The following is a 22,511-nucleotide window of genomic DNA, read 5'->3' as shown; positions in this document are numbered from 1 at the left end:
TCACCTCAGGTGCGCTCCCCCCTTCTCAGGTGTGCTTCCCTCAGCCACACACCCTCACCTCAGGTGTGCTCCCCCTCAGGTGCGCTCCCCTCAGTGACACGCACCTCACCCCTCAGGTATGCTCCCCCCTCCTCAGCTGTGCTCCCCTCAGCTACAGAACCCTCCTCTCAGGTGTACTCCCCCCTCAGGTGTGCTCCTCTTCTCGTGTGCTCTCCTTTCAGGTGCGCTCGTCCCCAGGTGTGCTGCTCCCCTTAGGCGCGCTCCCCTCAGCGGCACGCGCCTGTCCTCAGGTGCGCGCCCGCCTCGCCGTCGCGCGCCGCCCCTCACGCGCCCGCCTCTCCCTCCCTCCCTTCCCCTCAGGCGCGTGCGCCGCCCGCGGGCAGGGGCGGGGCCTCCCGTTCGAACGGCGGCGGCTCCGGGCGGGAGCATGGCGGGGGCGCGGGCTCTGCTGCGGCAATGCCCGCTGCTGCTGCCGCAGGACCGCCACGGCACCGCCTACGAGGGCTTTGTCACGGCCCAGGTACCGCGGCCCGGGCGCCGCTTGGCCAGCGGACCTTAGTCCGAGGTGGAGGGGGGGTGCTTCCAGCCCTGCCGGGTCTGGGGAGGGAGAGTTCCCGCCGTGCCGCGCCTGGCTCTGACGGGGAAGCGCTTCCCGCCTTGCCGGCTCTGAGGGGTTCAGCCCTGCCGGGGTTTCTGGCTGAGCTCGCCGGGAATGTGAATTGGGGAGTGCCGTTTCCCGCCGCCGTCCCGCGGGTTTGCCCAGGGAACAGCTTCCTGTTAGGGAAGTTAGTTGTTAGTTGGGTTAGTTGTGCTGACAAAAGTGGTTTTGGGGCGAGGCTGAATGTGCCCGCCTTCATGGCCTGTGGTAAAAGTTGACATAAATGGCTGATGGTGGGTGTTTTCTTTTCATTTACTTTTGAGGCTTCAGCTGAAGCGGCTGCATCCTCCTTCGGGATGTGGAAAGCGCGGCGCAGGGGGCAGAACAGCGCCTGAGGCAGCGTGAGGAGCCCGGCTTTGCCTTCACTGACACTGCAGCTGTGGCTCCTTAAAATGCCACATACACCGAGCTCTGAACGGGTGCACCTTAATGTAGAAATAATGTGGGGCTTTATTCCTCTAAGTAGATGGCAAAAGACGTGGGCTGTGTCCACTAGCATTGTCAGAAATGTAGCTGACATTGAGATTGAAAGGAACCTCAGGAGGTCCTCTGCCTTAAGTAGTTGCTTTAGACCATTTGCAGCCGGGTTGGGAATATCTCCGACCAAGAGTGTGCAACATCTTAGATGGCTTGTTCCAGTTTCTGATCCCCCCCTTAACCATTTAAGCTTTTTTTCCATTCTGTTTAGGTGATATTTCTTGTATTTCTGTCACCTGTCAGTGTGTGTCACTCAGATCTGGCTGTACCTTCTGTAGTCCTCCATGATCTCTCTTTTCTCCAGGCTAAATAGTCCAAGCTCCCTCAGGCTCTGCAGGCATGAGAGATGCTTTGAGCTCTTGGTCACCTTCAGAGCTCCTCCCTGGATTCACTCCAGTATGTCCATGCCTTGCTTGTGCTGGGAGCCCAGTACTCCCAACTTCAAGGTGTCCTGAGCTGGGGTAGGGTCTGAATAAAAGTTTTAAGATCAGTTATCTGCCCCCTTTGCTTCGAGGCTTCACCGACTTTATTTCAGTTTTATTAAGAAAGTAGAAGGAGAACCTCAATAAGGACTGAAAATACAAGTAGAGGGTATTTAGAAGCTGCCTCATGTGGATTGCGCTAAAAGGAAAAAAATTAAATTTATGTACTTGGGGCTGCTTTTGTTTACAGTTTGTAAAACTCTGCTGAAATATGCTGTGGATCAGTGCCCAAGGTTCTTTTTAATGTAGTTGCTTTTATGATAAGCATCTGTTTTGTCTTACTGGAGTTGAAGACAAACTTTCATGTACAGTAGCATGTTTTGGATTAAATTATATGTTTTTGTCTTGTCCAGATTTGGATAAGGTTTATTATTATTATTTTTTCTCCTGAAAGGCGTTATGTTTGCTTTATGAAATGTGATGTACTGAAGAGTTTTTACTGAATATTGTGAATTAAAGGTCAAGAGTACTTCAGCTTCAGAATTAAAATCAACATTATTTGTACCTGTCACTCATACTGCTTTTTATCCCTAAGGAAAGAGATTCTGAATAATATTCCTGAAAGACAGAAAAGACACATTTTCTTTCTTAGTAGCTGATCTGATGGGGAATCATTCCCACAAGTGTCTAATATTTTTCTTTTCTGACCTTCTTATTAACTAAATACTTCTTTTCAAGGGTAGAAACTTCCACATCAGGATACTGCTACCAGTGGATTTGCAATTGAAAAATGCCAGGTAAGAGACTTTTATGGTAGCAATTTCTAAGTGTGATGTAACAAAGTTAATTTTGATAAAAGCAATAATGGATATGAAAATGAGTTATTCTTTTTTCCAATATCAGTGTTATTAATTAATTCTCACTGGTTTCAGCTTAACCTTTCAACAAAATTGCACAGCATCAGTGTTAATAAATGCTGACAATAAGCATTGCCTATATCAAAATATTTTGTTGTTAATTAACTTTGAAACATGTTGTAATTAATTGGTTGTATTTACATATATGAAGCAATATACTTGGGAAAAATTATATTTTTTATATAATTTGTATTTATACATCATTTCTATGTCACCATTTGGGAAACAGCAAATTCAGTGCAAAGTTGTAAATTTAAGTAATTATGTAAGCAATTTAAGCAATGATGGTTAACAGAGCTTTTTAACTTCATTTTCTGTTTGCTGTTTCTATTAATTGGTATGACCCAACTTACTTTAAAAGCCCTGTTCTTATTTCTGTGTTTATCCCAGCAGTCTGTGGGAAGTGGGTGAAAGAGGCTAATCCATGTACAGGGATGAGCTTTAACTTTGTATTCCATAGCTCTGCCTAGGCCAGCCCGCTCCAAAGTGGGAGCAGATGTGGCATTCCATAGCTTTATTACTTCTAGGCTGGGTAATTAAAACTGCATTACAGGTAACTTTGACATTTTCTGGTTATCACTTTTAAATATTAGTGTATTTTATGAAGTTACACTCGCTTGCAAGAATGATGTTGTTGTTTTCAGCACAGAATGGGCTTTTGCAGGTTGATGCTTAATTTTTAATGGGCTTTGGCATAGTGACATTTAGAAGTTTTAAGTAACTTTGAACAGAGTTTTAAAGTATTGTTTCCTTCCTTTGTTTTTTTCCAAGAAAAGCTGTTGTTAGAAGGCTTTCTGCTCTCTTTGAAAAATCATGTACTGTGAGTTTGAAATGTGTACAAATTCTGTTTGTCCAGGATAGAGTGCAGCTGGCATCTGAAGAGGATCCTGCACGGCTACCGGCACATTTTAAAGCAGGTATACAAGTTTAAAACCACTTCTTTAAATGTTGTTATTATTAAACAGTCTTAAATCTTTCTTTGTAATGATTCTGTGACACCTTGTGCTTGCACACCTGTTCTAAAAGGATTAAAGAATCTTCCTTTCACTCTAGAGCCAAGATTTATTTTTAAATGTCTGAGGATTTACAAGTAAATATAATGAGAAATGGATGGAATTTAGTAAATATTTATTTTTATTCAACTTTTATTCTTTTTTTTGAGATCAGGCTATAACAATTTTAAATAAATGACTTATGACATTTTACTGGAATTTTTCTTTAGTCTCTCAATTAGAACAGATTTTGGTTTTTTTTTTTTTTAATGTATTTACTTTTTTACAAGTTGTTCACAATGCAAAGGAGAGAATTCACATTAATTATTAATAGACTCAGTTCATTCTTGGGATCTAAATTACATCTCAGTATCCAAAGGAAGCTTTGGAGTGAGGATACAGCAGCCTTGGAGTCCCAAGGAATACTTTGTTTCCAAGGAGGAGCCTTTGTCACAGGTGCTGCTTGAGACACTGTATCTCAGTAAATACATGAATGAGTGCTGCCAGGGGATGGTTCATTCTCAGTAAAGTTTCCTGGAGCTTCTCTTCTGTAATTGGAAAATTTAAACGTGTGGAATGCACTTGGTTTTTTTTATGTTTGGTTTGACAATACCAGAAAAACAGTTGGGCTGAACCACCAGAAACTGCAGAAAATTAACTAATCCTCTCTTTCCTCCAGAGGCTGCACAGCTGCCCAGATCTTGTCAGCTTTATGATGGAGCTGAAAACTGTTTTGGTGAGTGGCAGAATATGTGTGTGGGACATGGGATGCTCTTAGAGCTTTGGGTTTCACTTTCAGGGTTTTACAGATTACTGTTCCATAGATATATAGCTTTTTTAAAATTATTATTTATTAAGAAGAGGTGATTTTGTATATATGCTGTTCATGTAATAGCTGTATAAATATCCTTTAGGATTTTAAGTGACTGTATTCTTTGGAAGTTGGAAAAGATTTAAAATCCCAGCAAGGGATCTCAGTGGAGAGTCATCCTCTTTGCAGTGATTTTCTTGGAATTCCTGTTATTGTCTAGATGGTAAAGCAGGCTTGTAATTATACAATGGGGTCTTCAGGCAGTGGATTGCTGAAGGTGCTTTCACCTGACTAACAATTTGACAAATAAATGCAGAAAGCTTTTTTTTCCCCCTAATATTTCAGAGGCTGCTGTTTATTCTTCTTTTAAAAAAGTTTTGCAGGTCTGGGGTTGAAGAGTAGCAAACCTTTAATCAACATGTAACTGAGAATTCTTATCTATTAGTAAAACATTATTCTGTGAGCATTCTTGCTGATGAATGCTTCATCCAACCTACTTTACTTTGGGAATAAAACACAGGAAGCATTCTTCAAAACCACAGCAGAAATTCCTCCTAGCATTACACTGCTCCTCTGCTATGCTTGGAATAGGCCTAAATAAGAATCTCTGGTTTGGAATGCTTTACAGTAGTTATTCCAATCTATTTGCCTACATACACAAGCACTCAGAAAATGAAAATGCTGTGAAAGTGTAATTCATTCAAAATAGCAAAATAGTGATTCTCACTTACTGCAGAAAATGAAACCACTGACAACGGTGTAGGAGACCTGGGCAGGAATGATTGTTAAACTTGTCTTATAGATTAGATTTTCATTTAAATTTATTTTATTTGAAATTATTAATAGTTTTATTCTAAATGTCATAAATGTATGTGTTCTGTAAGCATAGTTTTAGCTCAAATGCACTTTTAAAGAACAAGTAGCACAGCACAACTGAAACACATGGTTAGGGCTTCTTTTTCACAGTAACATTAACTTTTTGATAAAAAGTTCTTTTTGAAACATTACTACATTCTTGATGAGTGTCTGTACCAAAACTTACTCCAAGGGATCCTGTGATGTTAAAACTGAGAAACTGATTTTGTTTTTTGATTGCTATATAAAGTTTATTTATATATATAGATATATATATGTATAAATATTAAAAATATGGGGAATATCATAGATATGTTTTCTTTTGTGGCAGTGGAGCCCAGGAGACAGCTGTGGGCTTAATAGAACCTTCCTTTGAAATGTTCTTTCAGTCAAGATGCTTAACTTCAGATTTATTAGCTGAAAAAGAAACACATTTGATATTTGCATCTGAAGACTCCGTTGTCAACATCTGTGGGGTTTTTTTAAATTGCAGATGTTTTCATTACCAGTATCTGAAGTAATTTACCAAACAGCTTCTTTGTCTGCTTTAGCTGGAGGCTATAACAAAACAAATGCAGTGTACAGTTAATTTTACATAAGCTTAATATTTCCAAATGAATTGCAAAAATCACATGGCTAAATAGATGCAAAAATATTGAAATTGCTCTTAATGATGTTTTTAATGTTCTTTTAAACAGGAAATTGCTTTAAAGAACACACAAGACCTGCACATCCCAAGGCCTCCAGAATACTACTCCTGTCTTGTCAGAGATCTAGAAATACTGGGCTGGAATAGGTATGATTATTTTAGTTCTTAACAAACATCATCTTTAGAATATCTGTTGCTCTTTTGTATTTGTGAGCTGAACATATCAAATGTACTTGTTCTGTTCATTTACCCTATTCAGAAACTGATTTTGCTTTGTTTTTAAATTAAAAACACCCAACAAACCTGTATCAAGACTAGGCATATTTTCTGTCTCAAATAACTGAGCTGAAAGGTGATACACTACTTATAGTGGAAGTAAAATAATTTCTTCTTTGACCTGTAAACTACTGGTATATTAAACATATGTAATGTTAATATTTATAGTTCTCTTTTTCCCTATTTTGTACAGCTGGTTGTGACTAACCCTATAGATTGTGGGTGATCGTCATTTACCTTTATGCTTTCATAAAAGCATTTCATACTTTTTGTAGAATTAACATAATAATTTTTAAAGAACCTGCTTGTTCAGCACAAGGATCTTCTTAGAGGAATTTATTATTTATTCCACAGAAAGGTAACTACCCAAAAAAGTCATGAGTGGAGGGGAGAATGTGAAAGGCTCTCAACCCAAAACTTTAACAGGTGTATCTTGTGCTAAATGGAACAAAGAAGCCTTAGGTGTAAGAACAGTTTGGAGTTTTCCCACCTGATTTCTATATAGATAAACAACATGTGATTAACACTAAGTGGGTATTTCAAGGCCCACTTTTGTTTAAAGATTTAAAACACCCTTGAGAAATCAGCTGAAGCTTTTGTCAGTGGTTGCAATTGTTGATATGTAATTGTGCCATACTCACATTTCACACACTCAAGTCTGAGAATATTAGGTAAAATTTCTTAAACATGTGGGAAGTATATTTTCAATTATGTTTGCTCTCCCAAAATAGATAAAAAACCAAAACACCAATGAAACAAAAAAACCACCCAAATTCTTGAAGAAGGGTTGGGGAAGTCAGTCCCTGATCAAAGGACTATGCTGCACATAGGGAATCACATCAGGTTTACTCTGACTTGGAAGGAGAATAACCTGGACAGGCCATGTGAGCTCCATTAGCAAATCACACCTTTGATTTCAGAGTGCTTTTAGCACTGAAGTGACTCTCTAAGGAAGCCTCTTAACTGAGCTGATTTTGAGTTGTGGGTGATGCTTTATTTGCATGGCAGTTAAGAACATCCTGCAATGATCTTTCCCCAGAGCTGCCTGTGTTTGGTGCTGCCAGTGAGGAGCAATCACTGCTCACACTTTGAGCTTTATTTAAGGATTTTTCTTAGGGAAAACCCTTGCTTGTTGTGTACCCCAGATTTACTCATTCCTGGCAAGTTTTGGGTCATGCTGGGAGCTGACTGCACCCAAAGCCAACTGAGAAATTGAAAGATTTGGGTTGGGGAGAGAGAGATTTTACTGCAGGAGTAAAGTTACGGGAAAGGCTTTTCTAATACTTCCCCTTAATCAAGCTGGCAGTGACAGTGTCCTGGAAGGCAAACTATCAGCTATAGGACCTGTAGGACTCTTATGGTACTCATGGGGATTCAAAAAGTTTTCCAGTATCTTTTAAGTCCATGTTATCTCAAAGCTCTTATGCATGATACTTTCCCATTTATTTCATACAATTTCATACATCTTCTGCTCTTGCCTTCTCCATTTCCAGGGAATCCTGCCTGGTCCTGTGCTCTGTCATTTGTGTGTCATGCTGAACTTCAGAGATTTACCTGAGGCTTTCCATCTTTATGCTGATTATTTTTTATTCCTTTTTAATTTTTTTTTTTCTGTGATAAAATGACACAGCCTACAGAGGAATAAAAGTCTGTATAAGTGAAATATCACCTATCCTTATATGGTTATACAAAAAATGTGACTTTAAACTAAAAGAATCCATACTTTTCTTATAAATCAAGGTTGAAGTGGTCCAAACAAGATGAATGTCAGAACAGGTAAAATCCCAGACACCTTGATAACATCCCTTTAATTTATGTTTTCCTTTGCTGTGGCTCTTTGCAGCACAGTGCTGCAGGCTGCAGTTGTGCTTTGGTGTGGACACTGCTGCATTTTTCACTGCAGTTTCCATGCTGGGCCTTAGCTGCTGCTTTAGGAATCCCCCAGCCCAGGAAGCAGCAGATGGAGGGGTGGTATAGAGTTGGTTTCTCATCTTTATAAAACTCTGATGCACTTTTGAGGTAAAGTTGGAACAAAGCAGGAGTAATGATGTTTTTCCCCCCAGTTTGAGGAAGAATCCTCTAACTATTTCAAAGTATATCAAGTTTAACTGGTTCCAGTTGAATTACACTTTTATCAAGACTTGTCTTTTCTTTCAGCTGTTGTGGAGAACTACTCCCAGAAATCTTCAGGTCTTTTTAATATTGCATTAATCAGCATGAAACATGAAATAATCTCTCTCTCCCTTCTTACTACCACTACTGCTTTTTCCATGAGTATTTTTCAGTTCCCTCCTATTGAGGCTATTTCTTTTATATAGACAATTTTCTTCTTTTCACTTCCTTCCTAGGGATGTGCAACCCTTTAGTGTACATTTGCTTTTTCTTCCACAAGCCTCTACAACTCTGTTGCCAGCTTCACTTGAGAGAACCATGTGACTTTTTCTAGTATGTAGAGGTTTAAAAAAAAATAAACGTTGCTTAGGCCAGCAAGCAGATGCTCTCTCTGAACTCTGTTAGGCCTTTCCATCAGTCTGGGTGATAAGTTGTGCAATTATCTTGGACTGCTTTTTATCTTTACACATAGTAAAAATGCCAAAATATCCACATGCCCATTTTACTGGTAAATATATGGGGAGGTTTGAACCTTTTTGGCAATTGTTGACGCTACTAAGCAGAATCCACCTGTAGAGAACAATATATTTTACAATTGTATCCATCTTCATTGTGGTGGGAGACACGAACCAGTGACATCTTAAGCAAAGAGTCAGAAGTTTTAAAACTTTTTCACATTTAGTATGTACTTTCTGCTTGCTAGGGTGCATGAATACAGTGTAAAACTGTCATGAAATGAAGGCAAATCATCATAAATAACTCATTTTGTACCTGTTCAGGTACTATTTTCTGCAGAAAATCAAATTTGGAATATGAACCAATATGCACTGAATTTCCCACAATAATAGTATTGATAATAAAAGAGAACTTCATTGGAGAGAAAAGCAAATCAAGAGCATAAAAATCTCATAGAGTAAGAAACTGCAGAAATGGATCAAAGATTTGACAGGAAGTTTAATGTGTACATAAGTAGAGGCTGACAGGAACATGCTGTGTGTGTCAAAGGTTCCGCTGATGGAAAACTGCAACACGGTGCTCACTGACCACAGCGTGAGCCCTGACACACACTGTAAATAACCCTGAGATATATGGCTGCATTAAGCACTAGCCTGGTGTATTAACAGCAGTAAATCTGCAGCAGCAGAAATGCTTGGCATATAGGTCTCCTTCTGATTAATATTTGTAACAGACTAATCAGGGTGTTGCAAACTGCAGGGCTCTGAGAGTTTTCTTCTCTCTTCCAGAGTGGCCTATGTGGACACTGGGCTGAGCACGGTCAAGTTAAAAGCTGAAGATTCTTGTGGTCGGCAGCATCTCATCACTCTCAAGTTAAATGCGAAGGTAAATTGATGTGGGGCAAAATATCTTGAGGCTTCCTTGAAATATATCGATTTTTCTTAATTCATTGGGATTTTAGAGGGTTGGTTTGCTTGCTGGTGTGTCTGTTCTGCAAAGTAATAGGTCAGTTAATTTTTTTTTCATGAGTTTTCAGGCTAACTATATTTAAAATTAATATTGGATTATGGTTATCTGTAAGATGCATCTGTGCATTACATGAAAAACACTTTGATATTGTACTCATTTTACTGGATTACTGACAAAGCCATCTGGGAGACTTTCCTTCATTATCACTCCATCCAGAGACTGTGCACAGAACAAGAATTAGAGGATGTTGGGTTAGTTATTAACAAGTCTTGCTGTTAAAGTCAGAGATGTAAAGATTTATGAAAAACTGAAGTCAGTCAGAAAAATTATTTCTTTTTAGTCTAAACAAATGTCTCATTTTGACAGTACTTGCAAATCAAACCCATGGCATTTGCAGTAACAGAAAAAATTTAATTCTTCCTGGTACTTATCACTGAACTCAAATTACAACATTTCTTCATAGAATGTCTCATTTCCAGGCATAAATCTCCCACCAGAGACTGTGAATATCCAGGCTGTGTGGTGGCAATTGCCTGGCAATAACTGTTGTCTTCAGAAAATCAGTCCAGGGGAAAAAGGGATCTAAAAGTGTCTGGATGTTGTTGTTTGGGACTATCTGTGGTCCATCCTCTCAAGTTTTAATCTTGAAAGCATGAGGAAGGGACATGGTATTATAGGATGAAATCCCACCCTCAGAGGCATCCTGTATTCCTTTACAAAGCAGGAGGTTTTTTTAAAGTTTTTTAGTCTTACATTACATGAACAAGCTTTACCTTTGTAGGGGAAAAAATACTGTTTGGGAGTGAGTGTTGCTGAAGTGGATTTTTAGAGAGAGTAAAACTGTCCTACATGCAGAGAGTAATGAGTCCATAATTAATTTGCTAGTCAGGCCATTATTAAATTGTTGAAAAAATCTGTTGAAAAAATTTCACTGTTGAAAAAATCCATCTGGAAGTACAATTATGGGCTATTTAATGTGCAAGGAGAGGAACCAGGTTTTGTTGTTTATAAGGGATAAATATGCTTTGTGTGACACTAGAAATTTGGTGCAACCTGTTGCCCTAAGGCTTTTTTGCTCTTAGGACAACAGAAGTAAAGTATTTTAACTGTTTGAAAGTATAAAAATGCAGAAAAAATTACAGTGCAATATTAATTTTTCCCAAGCAGCTGCCATGGTCAAACTGGCACTGGTGCATTGGCTGGTTCTGGTCAGCCTTAACTTAGCAGTGTCCTGAAGGAATGGAGATTCCCATTTTCTGTCCTTGTACAAGCTTGTGGGGTTTTTTGATAGTAATAAAATAGCTGAATACTCCTCATGTGATAGTAATAAAATAGCTGAATACTCCTCATGTGATAGTAATAAAATAGCTGAATACTCCTCATGGCAGAAAAAACACCATCTAACAACTAAAGATGTATAGAACAAAAAGATTAGATTATCAGGCTTGTCTGTTTTAATAAGTAATCATCCTTTTTCTTTTTGTTTTCATTTTTTTCATTTTGTTTTCAAGTGTTTTTGATGATGAAGGATCAATTGCTTGTCCTTTTTAAACCATATCTGGCATTTAAACTTGCCAGACAAAATCTGTGTGTGAAATACTGTTTTGGTGACCTGGGGATTTGATTTGCCTTCATACACACAGACACTACATTTGAGAAGATTTGGCTGAAGTCTTTTTTGGGAAGGCATTTCTTTTGATAACATACTTTAATAAAAGTGTGTTTATTTCTGTTATGCTGTTTCTTTGATTAAGATCAGTGCAGGAGCATTTCAGACCCCAAGGCTTCAAATAGGCCACTGGAAGGATTTGCCTGATGTGCAGTAATTGAGACACTTTGGTAATTATCTGAATGATCTGGCAAGGGCTATGAAAATGCTTTCTCTAGATAAAGTTAGCTGCATGCTCAGAAAACCAATATAAATATTGTATTTAATAATTGCTTAAATTGGCCCAAGAAAGGTAGGATGATTTCTGACACACACATTTGATTGTAACTGTAATAAGCTGTCATGGAGTTATCAAACCTTTTGTGGTTTGTTTTGGTTTTTTGTGGTTTTTTTTTTTTTAATACAGCCTTTTAAAATTTTTTCTTATTGTTATATCTTAATTTGGATTGAGGGTTTTTTATTATTTTGGATCTATGTTCACTCATGTCTTTTTAAATAGTTAAGTACTCTGCATTACTTTCAGTTTTAAAAAACAAAATGTTACCATTCAGAACAAATAGTTCAGCTTAAATGAAAATTAGTTCTTGACTCATGGAAGGGTTGTTTGATTTTTAAGCTTTGGTTTCTAGTATGTATAATTGAGAAGAAATTTTAAAAAATATTTCATGTTTTATTTCTTAAGGTTTCTTTAATGTTCCTTTGTGACCACTGAACACAGAAAATTGGGATTCTCCTGCCTTTACTAAATACTGATGTATAAAACATTTACATGTAGCTTTCTTCTTTAAATGATAATTAACATTCATAACTATTCCTGAAAATGCTTTACATACTGTTTCCTCTCAGAGCCAAGTTCTCAAGATGCTTGAAGTGCTCATATTTTGTTATCAAATTTGGCAGCTGAGTATCAGTCTGACTTTAAATCACTAACGAAAAAAAATCCCAAACTCTATTTTCTTTCCCTCCCTCAGTATCCCACAGAACCACCAGATTGCCTTGTGGATTTTCCTGTTCCATTTGCTGTTTCCTGGATGCCACAGGTAACTGCTGGACTAGGCAGCTTTTTAAAATAAAAATACATATGCAATGGAGGGGTGGGAACAAGGGGTTGGCTTTGGTTTCTAACTCCAGCTTTTCTCCCTGTGTGCATTTTATTTCTGTACATGCTCATGAAAATGGAATAGCACTGCATTCCATATTCCTTATCATAGTACCTTAAATATCTTCCTTGCCATGAGGTGTATCTTGCATGTTGTGTGTACTGGTTGGGGTTTTTTTAAGCTGTTCATATGACAGAAAATTCTCTAGGAATTATGGTGGGAAAGTGAAAAGGAAGTGAAATGTAGAAAAAATTATTGTCTTCTAGAAAAGAAACACCCTCTGAAGTTGACAGACATTGAAAAAAGGAGTTGGTTTTCCTATAGAGTTTTCATAACTTAATAAAACTTTTCCAGTTATAATCAATATAGGAAAGTATTTAATGAAATTCTAATTTCGTAGTTTAACTGATATTGCTGCTATGAAAAACCACAGTCTTTTGTAAGTGTTTCACATTATTTCATGTACCTTTCTTCCTGAATAGTGCATGTGTGCTTTATTAAATGAATTTAAATGTGACCACTCAGATACAAGTTAATTTGAATTATATGTAGAAAATAATTGATATTTCATTTAAATTGGGAAAGTAGTTTTTACATAAATAATTGTATCTGATAATTTTAACTCTCACAAGGGTTTCTACCCAGCAATAAATAAAACTTACATAGGGAACATGGCTGGGAGGTTGCAGCAGGATGAATTTAAGCTGGGCATATAATTTTTCTGCAGAGCTCAGGGTTCTGTGTGTCACCTCAGACCCACTAATATTGAGAGGAAATAACTGCAAGGATCAACCACTGCAAATGAAAAATGTATTTATTTATTTATGTAATTTTAGGTTTTGATTCTCTGATATGGTTTGGAGCAGTTTAAATAAATGTTTTTCCCTTGAATTTTACTGGAGTCCCTACACTCTGGCCAGGATTTCAAGTGCTGTTTTTAACCTCAAACTTAATACTTATTTTCAACAGTGTTTTATTAATTTTACAGCCTTGCAATTTATGTTGCCTCAAATTAACAACATTTCAAACATCCCTGACAGTGACTGCTTCTCTGTGTTTACTGTTAGTAATTTTAAAGACGGACTCGTGTTTTAATAAAATGTTCTGGAAAAACCTGACATGGAGCAGCCTTTGACAAGTTGAAAATGGGGGTGGATATACTGATACTGGCACTACAGCCAAGGAAAAATCCTCTGTTAAAAATACAACACTCTGATGCTTAAAGTCTTCTTCCAGTTAGAATTACCTGGGGACTACTTTAAAACATGAACAAAAGGTGTTTGTGTGTAAGGGAAGAGCCTGTTCTGGAATCATGAGACGCTAATTCCAGCTGCAGAGAGTCTGCTCTGCTCCTGAACCAAATACCAGCGGACAGAAATGCTTCAGCTGTACAGCAGCTTTTGCAAATTGACCTTTTGTGTGGGGGTGACATGAACCCAACACTTGTGGGGACAAATGGCTTTGGTAATTGTGTAAATTGTGTTTATTTTCCAAATGTGTGGGAATCACTGTGGCAAGCAGCCCTCACACCGTGATAAAATATGGGTTAAGCTTAGATAATGCTGCAACACCACTGGCAGCAGAATTCAGCAGGCACTCAAGTGCATGAAAATTTTGGTTCCTAAAAGGGAAAAAGAACAGGCTACACCTCTGCTCTAGTGAAATAATGTGGTGTTTTGGTACCAATTGGTCTTAAACTTTTATTATTACACCTTTAAAGTATAAATTGACAAGGCTTAACTAAATTGGTGCAATGGCACCATTAGAATATAAACTCCTATGAAAGAAAATATAAATAGATTGCAGGTAATTGATTTTTCTTTCCCACCCCCTGTGTGTGCTGCTGCCTATTTCAGGCTCATGGATTTTAAACTTGAGGGGTTGTTGGCTTTTTTTTTTCTTCTTTTTTTTTTTTTTTCCCTTCCGTATAATAATAGACATGGCTTTATGGCATCCATATTAAAAATGGGTAATTTTCCTTATGGTCCCTGTCTTCCTGCTGGGTTGATAATGTTTTGATGTATTTTTCTTTTGCTCTGATGAGAGGTCTGCTGCTGCTGCTCTGACATATTCATTTGGATGAATAATTATAACTTGCACAATGTCAAGCTGAAGATGGTGGGGTTTTGTGCGTCATGACAAGCCCAGTAGCCAGTGCAGGTGTCTCACAGCATGAGCAGCAACAGCCAGTGGATTCTGGCTCAGAGGAGACGTTTTAGAGTAGTAAGAAATCAGCACCAAGGGCAATGCTGCTGCTGCTGCTCCTGCTCTAAGTGCCAAATAAATGCAGAGTGCTTCTCAATGACAAGTGCAAGAACATCTACTTATTTCTGTTATAGCCTTTTTCTAAAGAACCAGATAAATGTGCTGTCTCCAGTTTTAGCACACGCTGGAAGTGCAGTTCTGCAGATTCAGGGTGTCTCATGTCAGGGTGAGGTTTCCAGGCTGACCACTGCCCACCTGGCTGGCTACATGAAGGTCATGGGAGTGGAAATTCATGACTAATGAGGTCATGCAGCAGCCAGCAAGGAAACGGGAATGCAAGGTGCAGAAGGTGGAGTGCTGGGAATGAGATTATTCTTGGGTTATTTAGATGAAAACACAATAAAAAGCATCGTAATTGTGCTTTTTCTTGGCAAAGGAACTTCACAGGCACCAGCTGTAAATGCAGAAAATGGAGATGGTTGACAAGACACTTTATAAAGATTTCAGGCTTGTGTCTTGGCTTGATTTCTGTTAAGGAGAGGGGAAATTGTTAAACTGCTGTTGATGAGAAAGTGTTTCCAAACAAATCTAAGGAATCATAAATTCTTTAGGTGGTCCCTTTTCCATTTAATGACTGTTTGCTTTATTAAATTGTATTTTATTTATTAATTCATGAAGGGCAAGAAGGTAATGGTACCTATAGTTTAGGCTATTTCACCTTTCTTATTAGGGGGCTTTGCAGTTGTTTTGATTTTGGATAAACAAATTTTGTGTTAGGAAGAATTTTAGCCAAAAAATCTCAGAATAAATATTACATTTTTATCTGTTTTTGAAAAATAATTTGCAATCAGTTGTTCCGTATTTATCTTAATTGGAACTTTTTTTACTACCATTTGACTACTATTTAGTTCATCCAGGATTTGGAGCAGATGCTTGAAATTTGGCAGAACAGCCATATAGGTTACAGCACTTCTTAGGAGTTCCTGAAAGGCTTCATTGGTTTTTTGGCAGGCAAAGACTCGAGATTTTGTCTTTTTTCTTCCCAGCCTCTGTGGCTCTAGAAATAAGAACCAAGAGTAGAGGGAGATTTTTTTCCCATTTTTTCTTATGCCTTTGATTGGAGGGAATGGTGTATGGGCAGTAAGGGTGGGCTTGGGAGAATGTTTGAATTGAAGAAGAAAGGAACTGGCAAGAGGAGGTCCTGGTGATGAGGGGGAGATGAAAGTGCAGAGGATAGAAATGGAAATAAAGAGGTTGAGAAATCTCATGATACTTTCCTGGTAAAAGAGAAGGTGTGTTCTCCTTGCAGACAGGGAGGTCCAGGGTATCTGATTTTCACATCCTGGACAAAGTCAGTGGTGGGAATGGATGTGGGATCCATGGATCTGATAACAGAGGTGACATTGGGGTCACAGTTCCTGGGACCCATCAAAGCCAGTGTGTTTATGGAGGATGGAGGAACCAGTTTGGCTTTGTGAGTGCTTTTACAGCGAGGGTGAGCAGCACTGACAGCCTGAATGAGGAATGTCTTGTTTTCCAAGGAATTTTGACATATTTCACACAAATTCTAATTTGTTTGTACAAGGGGGACCAGGAAACAGAGTTGTGCTCTTTGACGTTATTAACAATGGTCCTGGTGTAATTTAGACCAAAGAAAAGTGGGATCTCAGGCTGTTCTAAAAGTGCTGGGCAGCGACCAAAAATTAGTTGGTTAATCAAATAAAAAGGAATCTTGGAGTTTTCATGGTTTGCATGACAAGCAGGTGATGTATTTAAATAGCTATAGATGCATTTATGTATAGAGCAGGAGACAGCTGGCAACATCAGTGAAGCATGCAAATAAGATCAAATGAACAGTGTAGGAAAAAAAAAGATTTAACTACCTTTTTAAGGAACATCATTGAAAAATTACAATTAGTATTAAAATTAATTGGATTTTAAAACTTATCTGTGGGTTATAATCCCTTGATGTTTCTTTTTTCTAGTGAAACCCTTTGAATTCCCGGAAGATAAAGATAAAAATGATTATTAGAGGATTTATCTGTATGTGATATAGAAAAATGTAAAAAATCAAAATGGAAAGCAACTGTTGCAAGTACCAGAAAATTATGCTATTAATTTAAGTGTCATCAGAGCACAAAAGATCACATTTCAGGACTGTGTGAAAATTATTAAAATACTGGAAATAATAGTACTTAAGATGAAGATACTATACTCTAAGATGTGGTTAAGTGACTGACACTATTATATCACTTCAGGTATTATAAAAGTAACAAAATGCTTTTAAAGATAATAAGCGTTACATTTTGAGATTGGCAGAATTCACACTTCTCTGCTTAGGTGCTTTCCTACTTTAATATAATTTAACAACAGCAGGAAAAAATGTAGCATTTTATTTCCAAGCTACGCCGTTTCCTTCTAAAATACACAGGCACAAAATATAAAAAGTTATTATGTAGAAAAATTCTATTTCTTCATCTGAGAACACTCAGATAATTTGCTGCTCTTTGTCCAGGTGAGAAAGGGAGAATATAATCACTACAGATTAAAGGAAACCGTTCCTTCTGTGTTTTGTTTAATTCATAGAAAAATACCTGTCTGAGAGCAGAATGTTTAATTTGCTTTTTCTTTTGGACCTCAGAATATCTGAAATCTGTCCCTCGATGGGCATCTGCACCTGCAAAGGATTCCCTTGACCACCAAATGTTTTCTCTTCTTGGACAAGTCTTTTCCTGGGGAAATGGTGATTTCTTTTTGCCCACTGATAATTTCAAAAGATTTCTTGAGCGTTGCTGTCCTGTATATTGTCCTGTCTAATGAAAGATATTTCTGATTCTGTGTAATCCACTCTCAAATATTGAAATCCCCCATGTGTAATCCTCTGCTTATTAAATGGTTTCTCCTTTTTATGCCTTATTTACAGGGTTTAAAAGCTGATCTTAAGCACCTGTTTTTATACTGCTTAGTTTTGAGATAGTGATCAGTTTGTTAGGTGATATTCCATGTTTTTCTGCTATCACAATACACTGGGACACACACATGGATTTCAACACTCCTTAAATGAATAAATTGGTTTTTAAATATTCTCTCAGGCTGCTGGTTGGAAACTCAATGAAATCTGTTTAAATTTCTTGTTTTCTTAGAACTCCTTAATGGACATTTACAACCAGTTCCTGGCAGCATTGGAATCCCTGAAGGAATTCTGGAATGCCCTTGATGAAATCGATGGGAAGACATGGGTGCTTGAGCCAGAAAATCCCACACGGAGTGCTACAACCAGAAGAATTGCAATAGGTAGGAAAAGATTTAAAGGGATACAGTGGATTTGAGAACTAAAACTCAGGGAGCTCTTTTGTTTTGCTTGTCTCATCAGATGGTGCTTCTTTGGGTTTAGGAAAGGAAAGGCAGCACTTAACACCAAAGATCAAACTCCTCTTTTGCATATTAAAAAAAATAACAGAATGCTGATCCTGTTTGGGAAATTCATTACAACTTTCTGGTGTCAGATAAATGAAAATTTCTGCAGGAAAACGTTGTGTATTTGTGAATTATGAACATGGAACTGTCAACAGCTGAGCTCTTACATGGTAACCTTAGAAAAATCAGTATTTGTGAAAAATCAGTATTTGTAAAAAATCAGATTAGGTGAAGCCCTTACCTCAGTCACAAATTCCAGAGTTTTAAACTTTAGATTGATCCTGTCCTGGAGTGGAAGGATTATTAGAGTGCAGCCCAAGGGGAAAAAGGGAGTTAAAGGAGGCAAGGGGAAAGGATAGAAATAAAAAAGAAATGAGGCCTCCCTGTCAGGACCTCAGTTGTAAAATGTACCTCAGTTTATATGCTGATGTCTGGCATTTTAAGGTCTTAACATACATAGGAAAAGGAATTTTTTGAGTATAAAAATCCACATCACCAATAGCAAATGGTAGAAATGTGAGAATACAGAGTGGACCCACGTTGTCCCTGACAGCTGTAGAGGCAGGGAGGAAGGAGCTGGAGGGAAGGACAGGAAAAGTTCAGCAAGTGGCTGGAATGGTGTGGGTCAGGCACCACTTTGTGTGCAGTCAGGGGGGCTTTGTCCTGGTCCTGCTGCCCTTTGCTACAGGCCAAGGAAAAGGGAAGAAAAGCCTCAAAAAGTGCCTCAGAGCAGCTGAGCAGAGGAGGGACAGGGCTTTGAGCCCTTTGTCATCAGGCACAGAGAACCCTCAGCTACCACTGAACTTTGATTTCATTCATTCCCACCTCTTCCAGGATGGAAAGCTTAACACAGCTTTAATTACAGAAAAGGTTGGGTTTTACCTGGGCTTGTTCAGAGGAGACTCTGCTGTGATGTTTTGGAGCTGCTCTCCTCTGAGGAACATCCCCTTCCAGGGATGGTGGGGGTCTTGTAAACCCAAATATTTGCTGTTTCAAAAATACAGCGTTGTTGTCTCAGTCCTGGAATTTGCTGGGGAGGGGACTGACTTCTGCTGCTAATATTGGGTTTGGGTTTCTCTTTTTGACTAGAAAAGATAAAAATGAATTAGTAAGTTACATGTCTCTACCTTTAAAGTTTCACCAAGATTTTGGATAGATGTTGTCATCTAGCTTGGGTTGATTATGTTTCTTTCTGAATAAATGTAAAGGTTAAGCCAAGTTTAAAAGAAACACAAGCCTGACAGGTTTAATTAAACAGTTGCTACTTTTAATTACACTTTGTGGAAAAGTAAGTATTTGCTATATACTGATATTTTGTGCAATCATTTGGGTACCTCCCAACTTTGTTATTATTTTTCCTAACGAAACCCAGCCAGAGTTAACCAATTTAAAACTGCCTTTAAAAATTGTTCCTTTTTCAAATCCTTGACTGCAAAGCTTCCCCATGGCCTTGCTTTCTCCTTGCAGGGAACAATGTCTCAGTGAACATAGAGGTTGATCCTCGCCATCCAAACATGCTTCCAGAGTGTTACTTCCTTGGAGCAGGTCACGGTAAGGCAGCAAATTCCACTGGTTTCTCCTCTGACTCAGATCTCCACCTGAAACCAGGGAGGCTCACTGTGGTGATGCCATTATTCCTGTCTGTTGTTTGCAGAAGTGAACCCTCTGAGAACTAAACTCAACAACAACATGCACTTGTGGTGAGTGGCCCTGGTAAAGCAGGCTGGAAACCCAAATGGTGTTGCCATTCCTCATGTGGGTTTTTCTCTCCCCTCTCCCACCCACAGGGATCCAGAAGTCAGTTTGTTACAGAACTTGAGAGAGCTCCTAGGAATTGATTTTCCATCTCGTGCTGTGTTGGAAAAAAGTGTAAGTTGGTTTTGGTTAATGACCAGTCGTTATTGCTGAATAAGTCACATTTAAATGGTCACTTTCTAAGAGCCAGGGACAATCAGGGACTTTTGAGAGGTAATTGGATTAATTCATTGTCACAAGGACTTCTGAACTTCAAGCAACAGTTGTCAGAGCTTGTTAACCTTTGATTAGAGGTGCACACTTCCCTGTGGCCTTCATAGCAGTGAGGGCACTGATAACAGGCTCCACTATTAAAAGGAAAAGAGGATGTTCCACAGTGGCTAATGAGATGTGGAAAATCCAAACATTCTGTTATGGATGTTGATGACTTCAGTTCTAATTAGGTGGAACTGCTTAGAGGGGACGAGAGGCCATCCAAATACTGGTGCATTTCAAACAAAGTGGGAACTAATTTTTGACAATACTTTAACTCTGGATTACGAGCTTTGCTTTCACTCAGGAAGCTTCTATATTAAGATCTGATCTGTGTCTAATGACACATCATAGTGGTTAACAAACAAAAAGTGCTCAAAAGTATGAAAACGCTTGTTGAATGAGATGTAATTCAGTAAGGGATGAAATAGAACCCAGTCAAGTCTTCCACACCCGGAGCCCAGTGTCACTCTAAGCCATTGTGGCATAAACGTGTATATCTTAAAAGCAAAAAATGGTAATTCTAGCCAACAAAAACTGCAAAAGCAAAACCACAGGTGAAGCTGTTTGTGTGTGAGCAGCCCAGGCCTGCCTTTCAGCCCTGCTGTTGTGTTGCAGGACTTTGCCAAGGACTGTGGGATCTGCTACGCCTATCGGCTGGAGGGCAGCGCGCCCGACCACGTGTGTGACGATCCTCGCTGTGGGCAGCCTTTCCACCAGGCCTGTCTCTATGAGGTAAAGGGACCAGGGCCACAAACTGGCAGCAACTGGCTGGCACCTTCTGCACAACAAGCACTGGCCACTTACATTCTGCATTAAGCAAGAGGAACATTGTGGCAGTCACGTGTCCTGTCACCCCCGAATTCCTACATGAGAGCTCTCTGGGAAAGGGAAGCACAGGCTGACTTTGCATGCACCCTTTCAGATATTCATCAGCTGAACTCTGGTAATTAAGAGATGTTTCTTTAATTAGAGATGAAACCAATGTGACTTTAACCCACTTCTTGTGTTGCAGTGGCTACAAGGCCTTCCTACCAGCAGACAGAGCTTTAATGTCATCTTTGGTGAATGTCCCTATTGTAATAAGGTAAGGAAAGCCAAGGAGTAGGAGTGAACGAGAGTGGAAAAGGCAGATGCATCAGTGTTTAACTGAAAGTTTTCTGACACACAGTATAAAGACAGCCCCACACTAATGCCAGGGTAATTAAAGACCACGCTCCAATGTATTTAATACTTTTTAAATGTCGTAACAAAAGGTTCAGTTACAAACAACAAAAAGAATCTCAACATTTATAACAGAAGCCAACACAAATAGTTCAGCGATTCCATAACTATTGAGTGCAGATGAGAACTTGCCTGTACAAGACATGTACTGACAGGATTATTTAAAAACTTCTTTTTCAAGCCCCTGACACTGAAATCTTCAATGAAGAAACTCTAAAAGCTGCATAGTAGGAGCACCACTGCACTCCCACTGAAGACACAGGAAGAGCAACATCAAAGCAGATACAAGGACAGGACAATGAGCAGCAGAAGCACCAGAACAGCTGCAGTGTAGGGGTAGGTTTGATCAGCAAATGCCAGCCTAAACACAGCAGAGAGAGAGGGAGTGGTGTCAGCACCAGGCTGGGATGCTGCTGCAGGAGCTGGAGCTACAAGGTGATTGTGTTTCTTTCGGAATTCTGAGAGTATTCTGTAGGGGTCAAATGGTGGCAGCTCTCTTGCAGTGTCTTCCTGCAGGGGAAAAATAGCTGTGATTATAAAGCTAATATGAAGTGAGATGTGAATCAAAAAACCAGAGATGCCATTGAGGTACTTAAGTTATCCTAGAGAAAGCATTACAATCCTTACAGAGTCTTACCTCTGGAATTTGCACTTGTATGGATATTGTATGGTAAGTGTGTAACATAAGGCATGGTTAAACACCTCCCGAAGAGACATAGCTCTATTTACTATTGAAGTCTACAGCTGAAATTCTTCTTTATCTTTGACTTGTTCCTAAAAACGTTTAATATATTCAATCTCTCCTGTGTAATAAAGGTTTATCCTGGAAACTCAAGACATGCTTTTAAGGGTGAAGGTGCTGGTTTGATTTGTGTAAATTTTGCGTTTCACAGTGAAGCCAAACTTCTGCCCATCACAAGGAACAAACTTGTACAGTGGGGCTTGTTCTGGCTGGCCAGGGGTGCCAGGGCTGTTCTACATCTCAGATGCATCTCAGACAGCAATGCTGTCCTTGGCCAGCATTGTCCTCCACCTCTGAAAGGGATCCCCAAACACCACAATCCCACTTCTCACTTAGCCAAGATTTGACTCTCTTTTCAACTGTCCCTTAGTGCCAGGGACAGCTCTGGTTTCCTACAGAGCTTTCCATTACCAAGCTCCTGAATTACATGAGAGGAATTTTGCAAAATGAAGCTAAGAGAATCCTCCCTTTCTTCCTTCTCCACTTTCTCATTTGAATGGCTTAAATGTTATCTGACACCCATTTAAATTCCCCCCTACTATGCAGAATGGTT

The 22,511-nt window shown here is 39.0% G+C and overlaps 2 protein-coding genes across 3 annotated transcripts in view; one reads left to right on the top strand and one right to left on the bottom strand.

The window, feature by feature from the left end:
* The first annotated feature begins 378 nt into the window (after positions 1-378).
* FANCL (FA complementation group L) lies at positions 379-22,051 on the top strand. The gene is made up of 14 exons (XM_054629201.2): positions 379-520; positions 2,296-2,354; positions 3,331-3,391; positions 4,146-4,202; positions 5,831-5,928; positions 9,414-9,510; positions 12,235-12,303; positions 17,712-17,862; positions 19,453-19,536; positions 19,640-19,685; positions 19,773-19,854; positions 20,611-20,727; positions 21,008-21,079; positions 21,398-22,051. Exons 1-14 carry the CDS (start codon positions 428-430, stop codon positions 21,431-21,433), a joined length of 1,122 nt encoding a protein of 373 aa, XP_054485176.2. The 5' UTR covers positions 379-427; the 3' UTR covers positions 21,434-22,051.
* Positions 21,197-22,511, bottom strand: part of VRK2 (VRK serine/threonine kinase 2) — a 37,052-nt gene continuing 35,737 nt past the window's right edge. The window contains exon 14 of one of the 2 annotated variants that reach the window (XM_054629200.2): positions 21,197-21,726. In XM_054629200.2, the coding sequence (XP_054485175.2) occupies positions 21,490-21,726 (237 nt within the window). In that variant the 3' untranslated portion in view covers positions 21,197-21,489. The remainder of the gene's footprint in view (positions 21,727-22,511) is intronic. The other variant, XM_077176247.1, reaches the window with a different exon arrangement.

The sequence above is a fragment of the Agelaius phoeniceus genome, chromosome 3 (assembly GCF_051311805.1).
Source record: "Agelaius phoeniceus isolate bAgePho1 chromosome 3, bAgePho1.hap1, whole genome shotgun sequence".
NCBI lineage: Eukaryota > Metazoa > Chordata > Aves > Passeriformes > Icteridae > Agelaius > Agelaius phoeniceus.
Note: the sequence above shows the minus strand (reverse complement) of the source record. Positions and strands in the feature narration are given on the sequence as shown.

Coding starts and splice junctions, on each gene's coding strand:
- FANCL (XM_054629201.2), top strand. CDS start 428: ATGGCGGGGGCGCGGGCTCTGCTGCGGCAATGCCCGCTGCTGCTGCCG. Junction 3,392..4,145: donor ACCGGCACATTTTAAAGCAG/GTATACAAGTTT, acceptor TCTTTCCTCCAG/AGGCTGCACAGCTGCCCAGA. Junction 9,511..12,234: donor CTCTCAAGTTAAATGCGAAG/GTAAATTGATGT, acceptor TCCCTCCCTCAG/TATCCCACAGAACCACCAGA.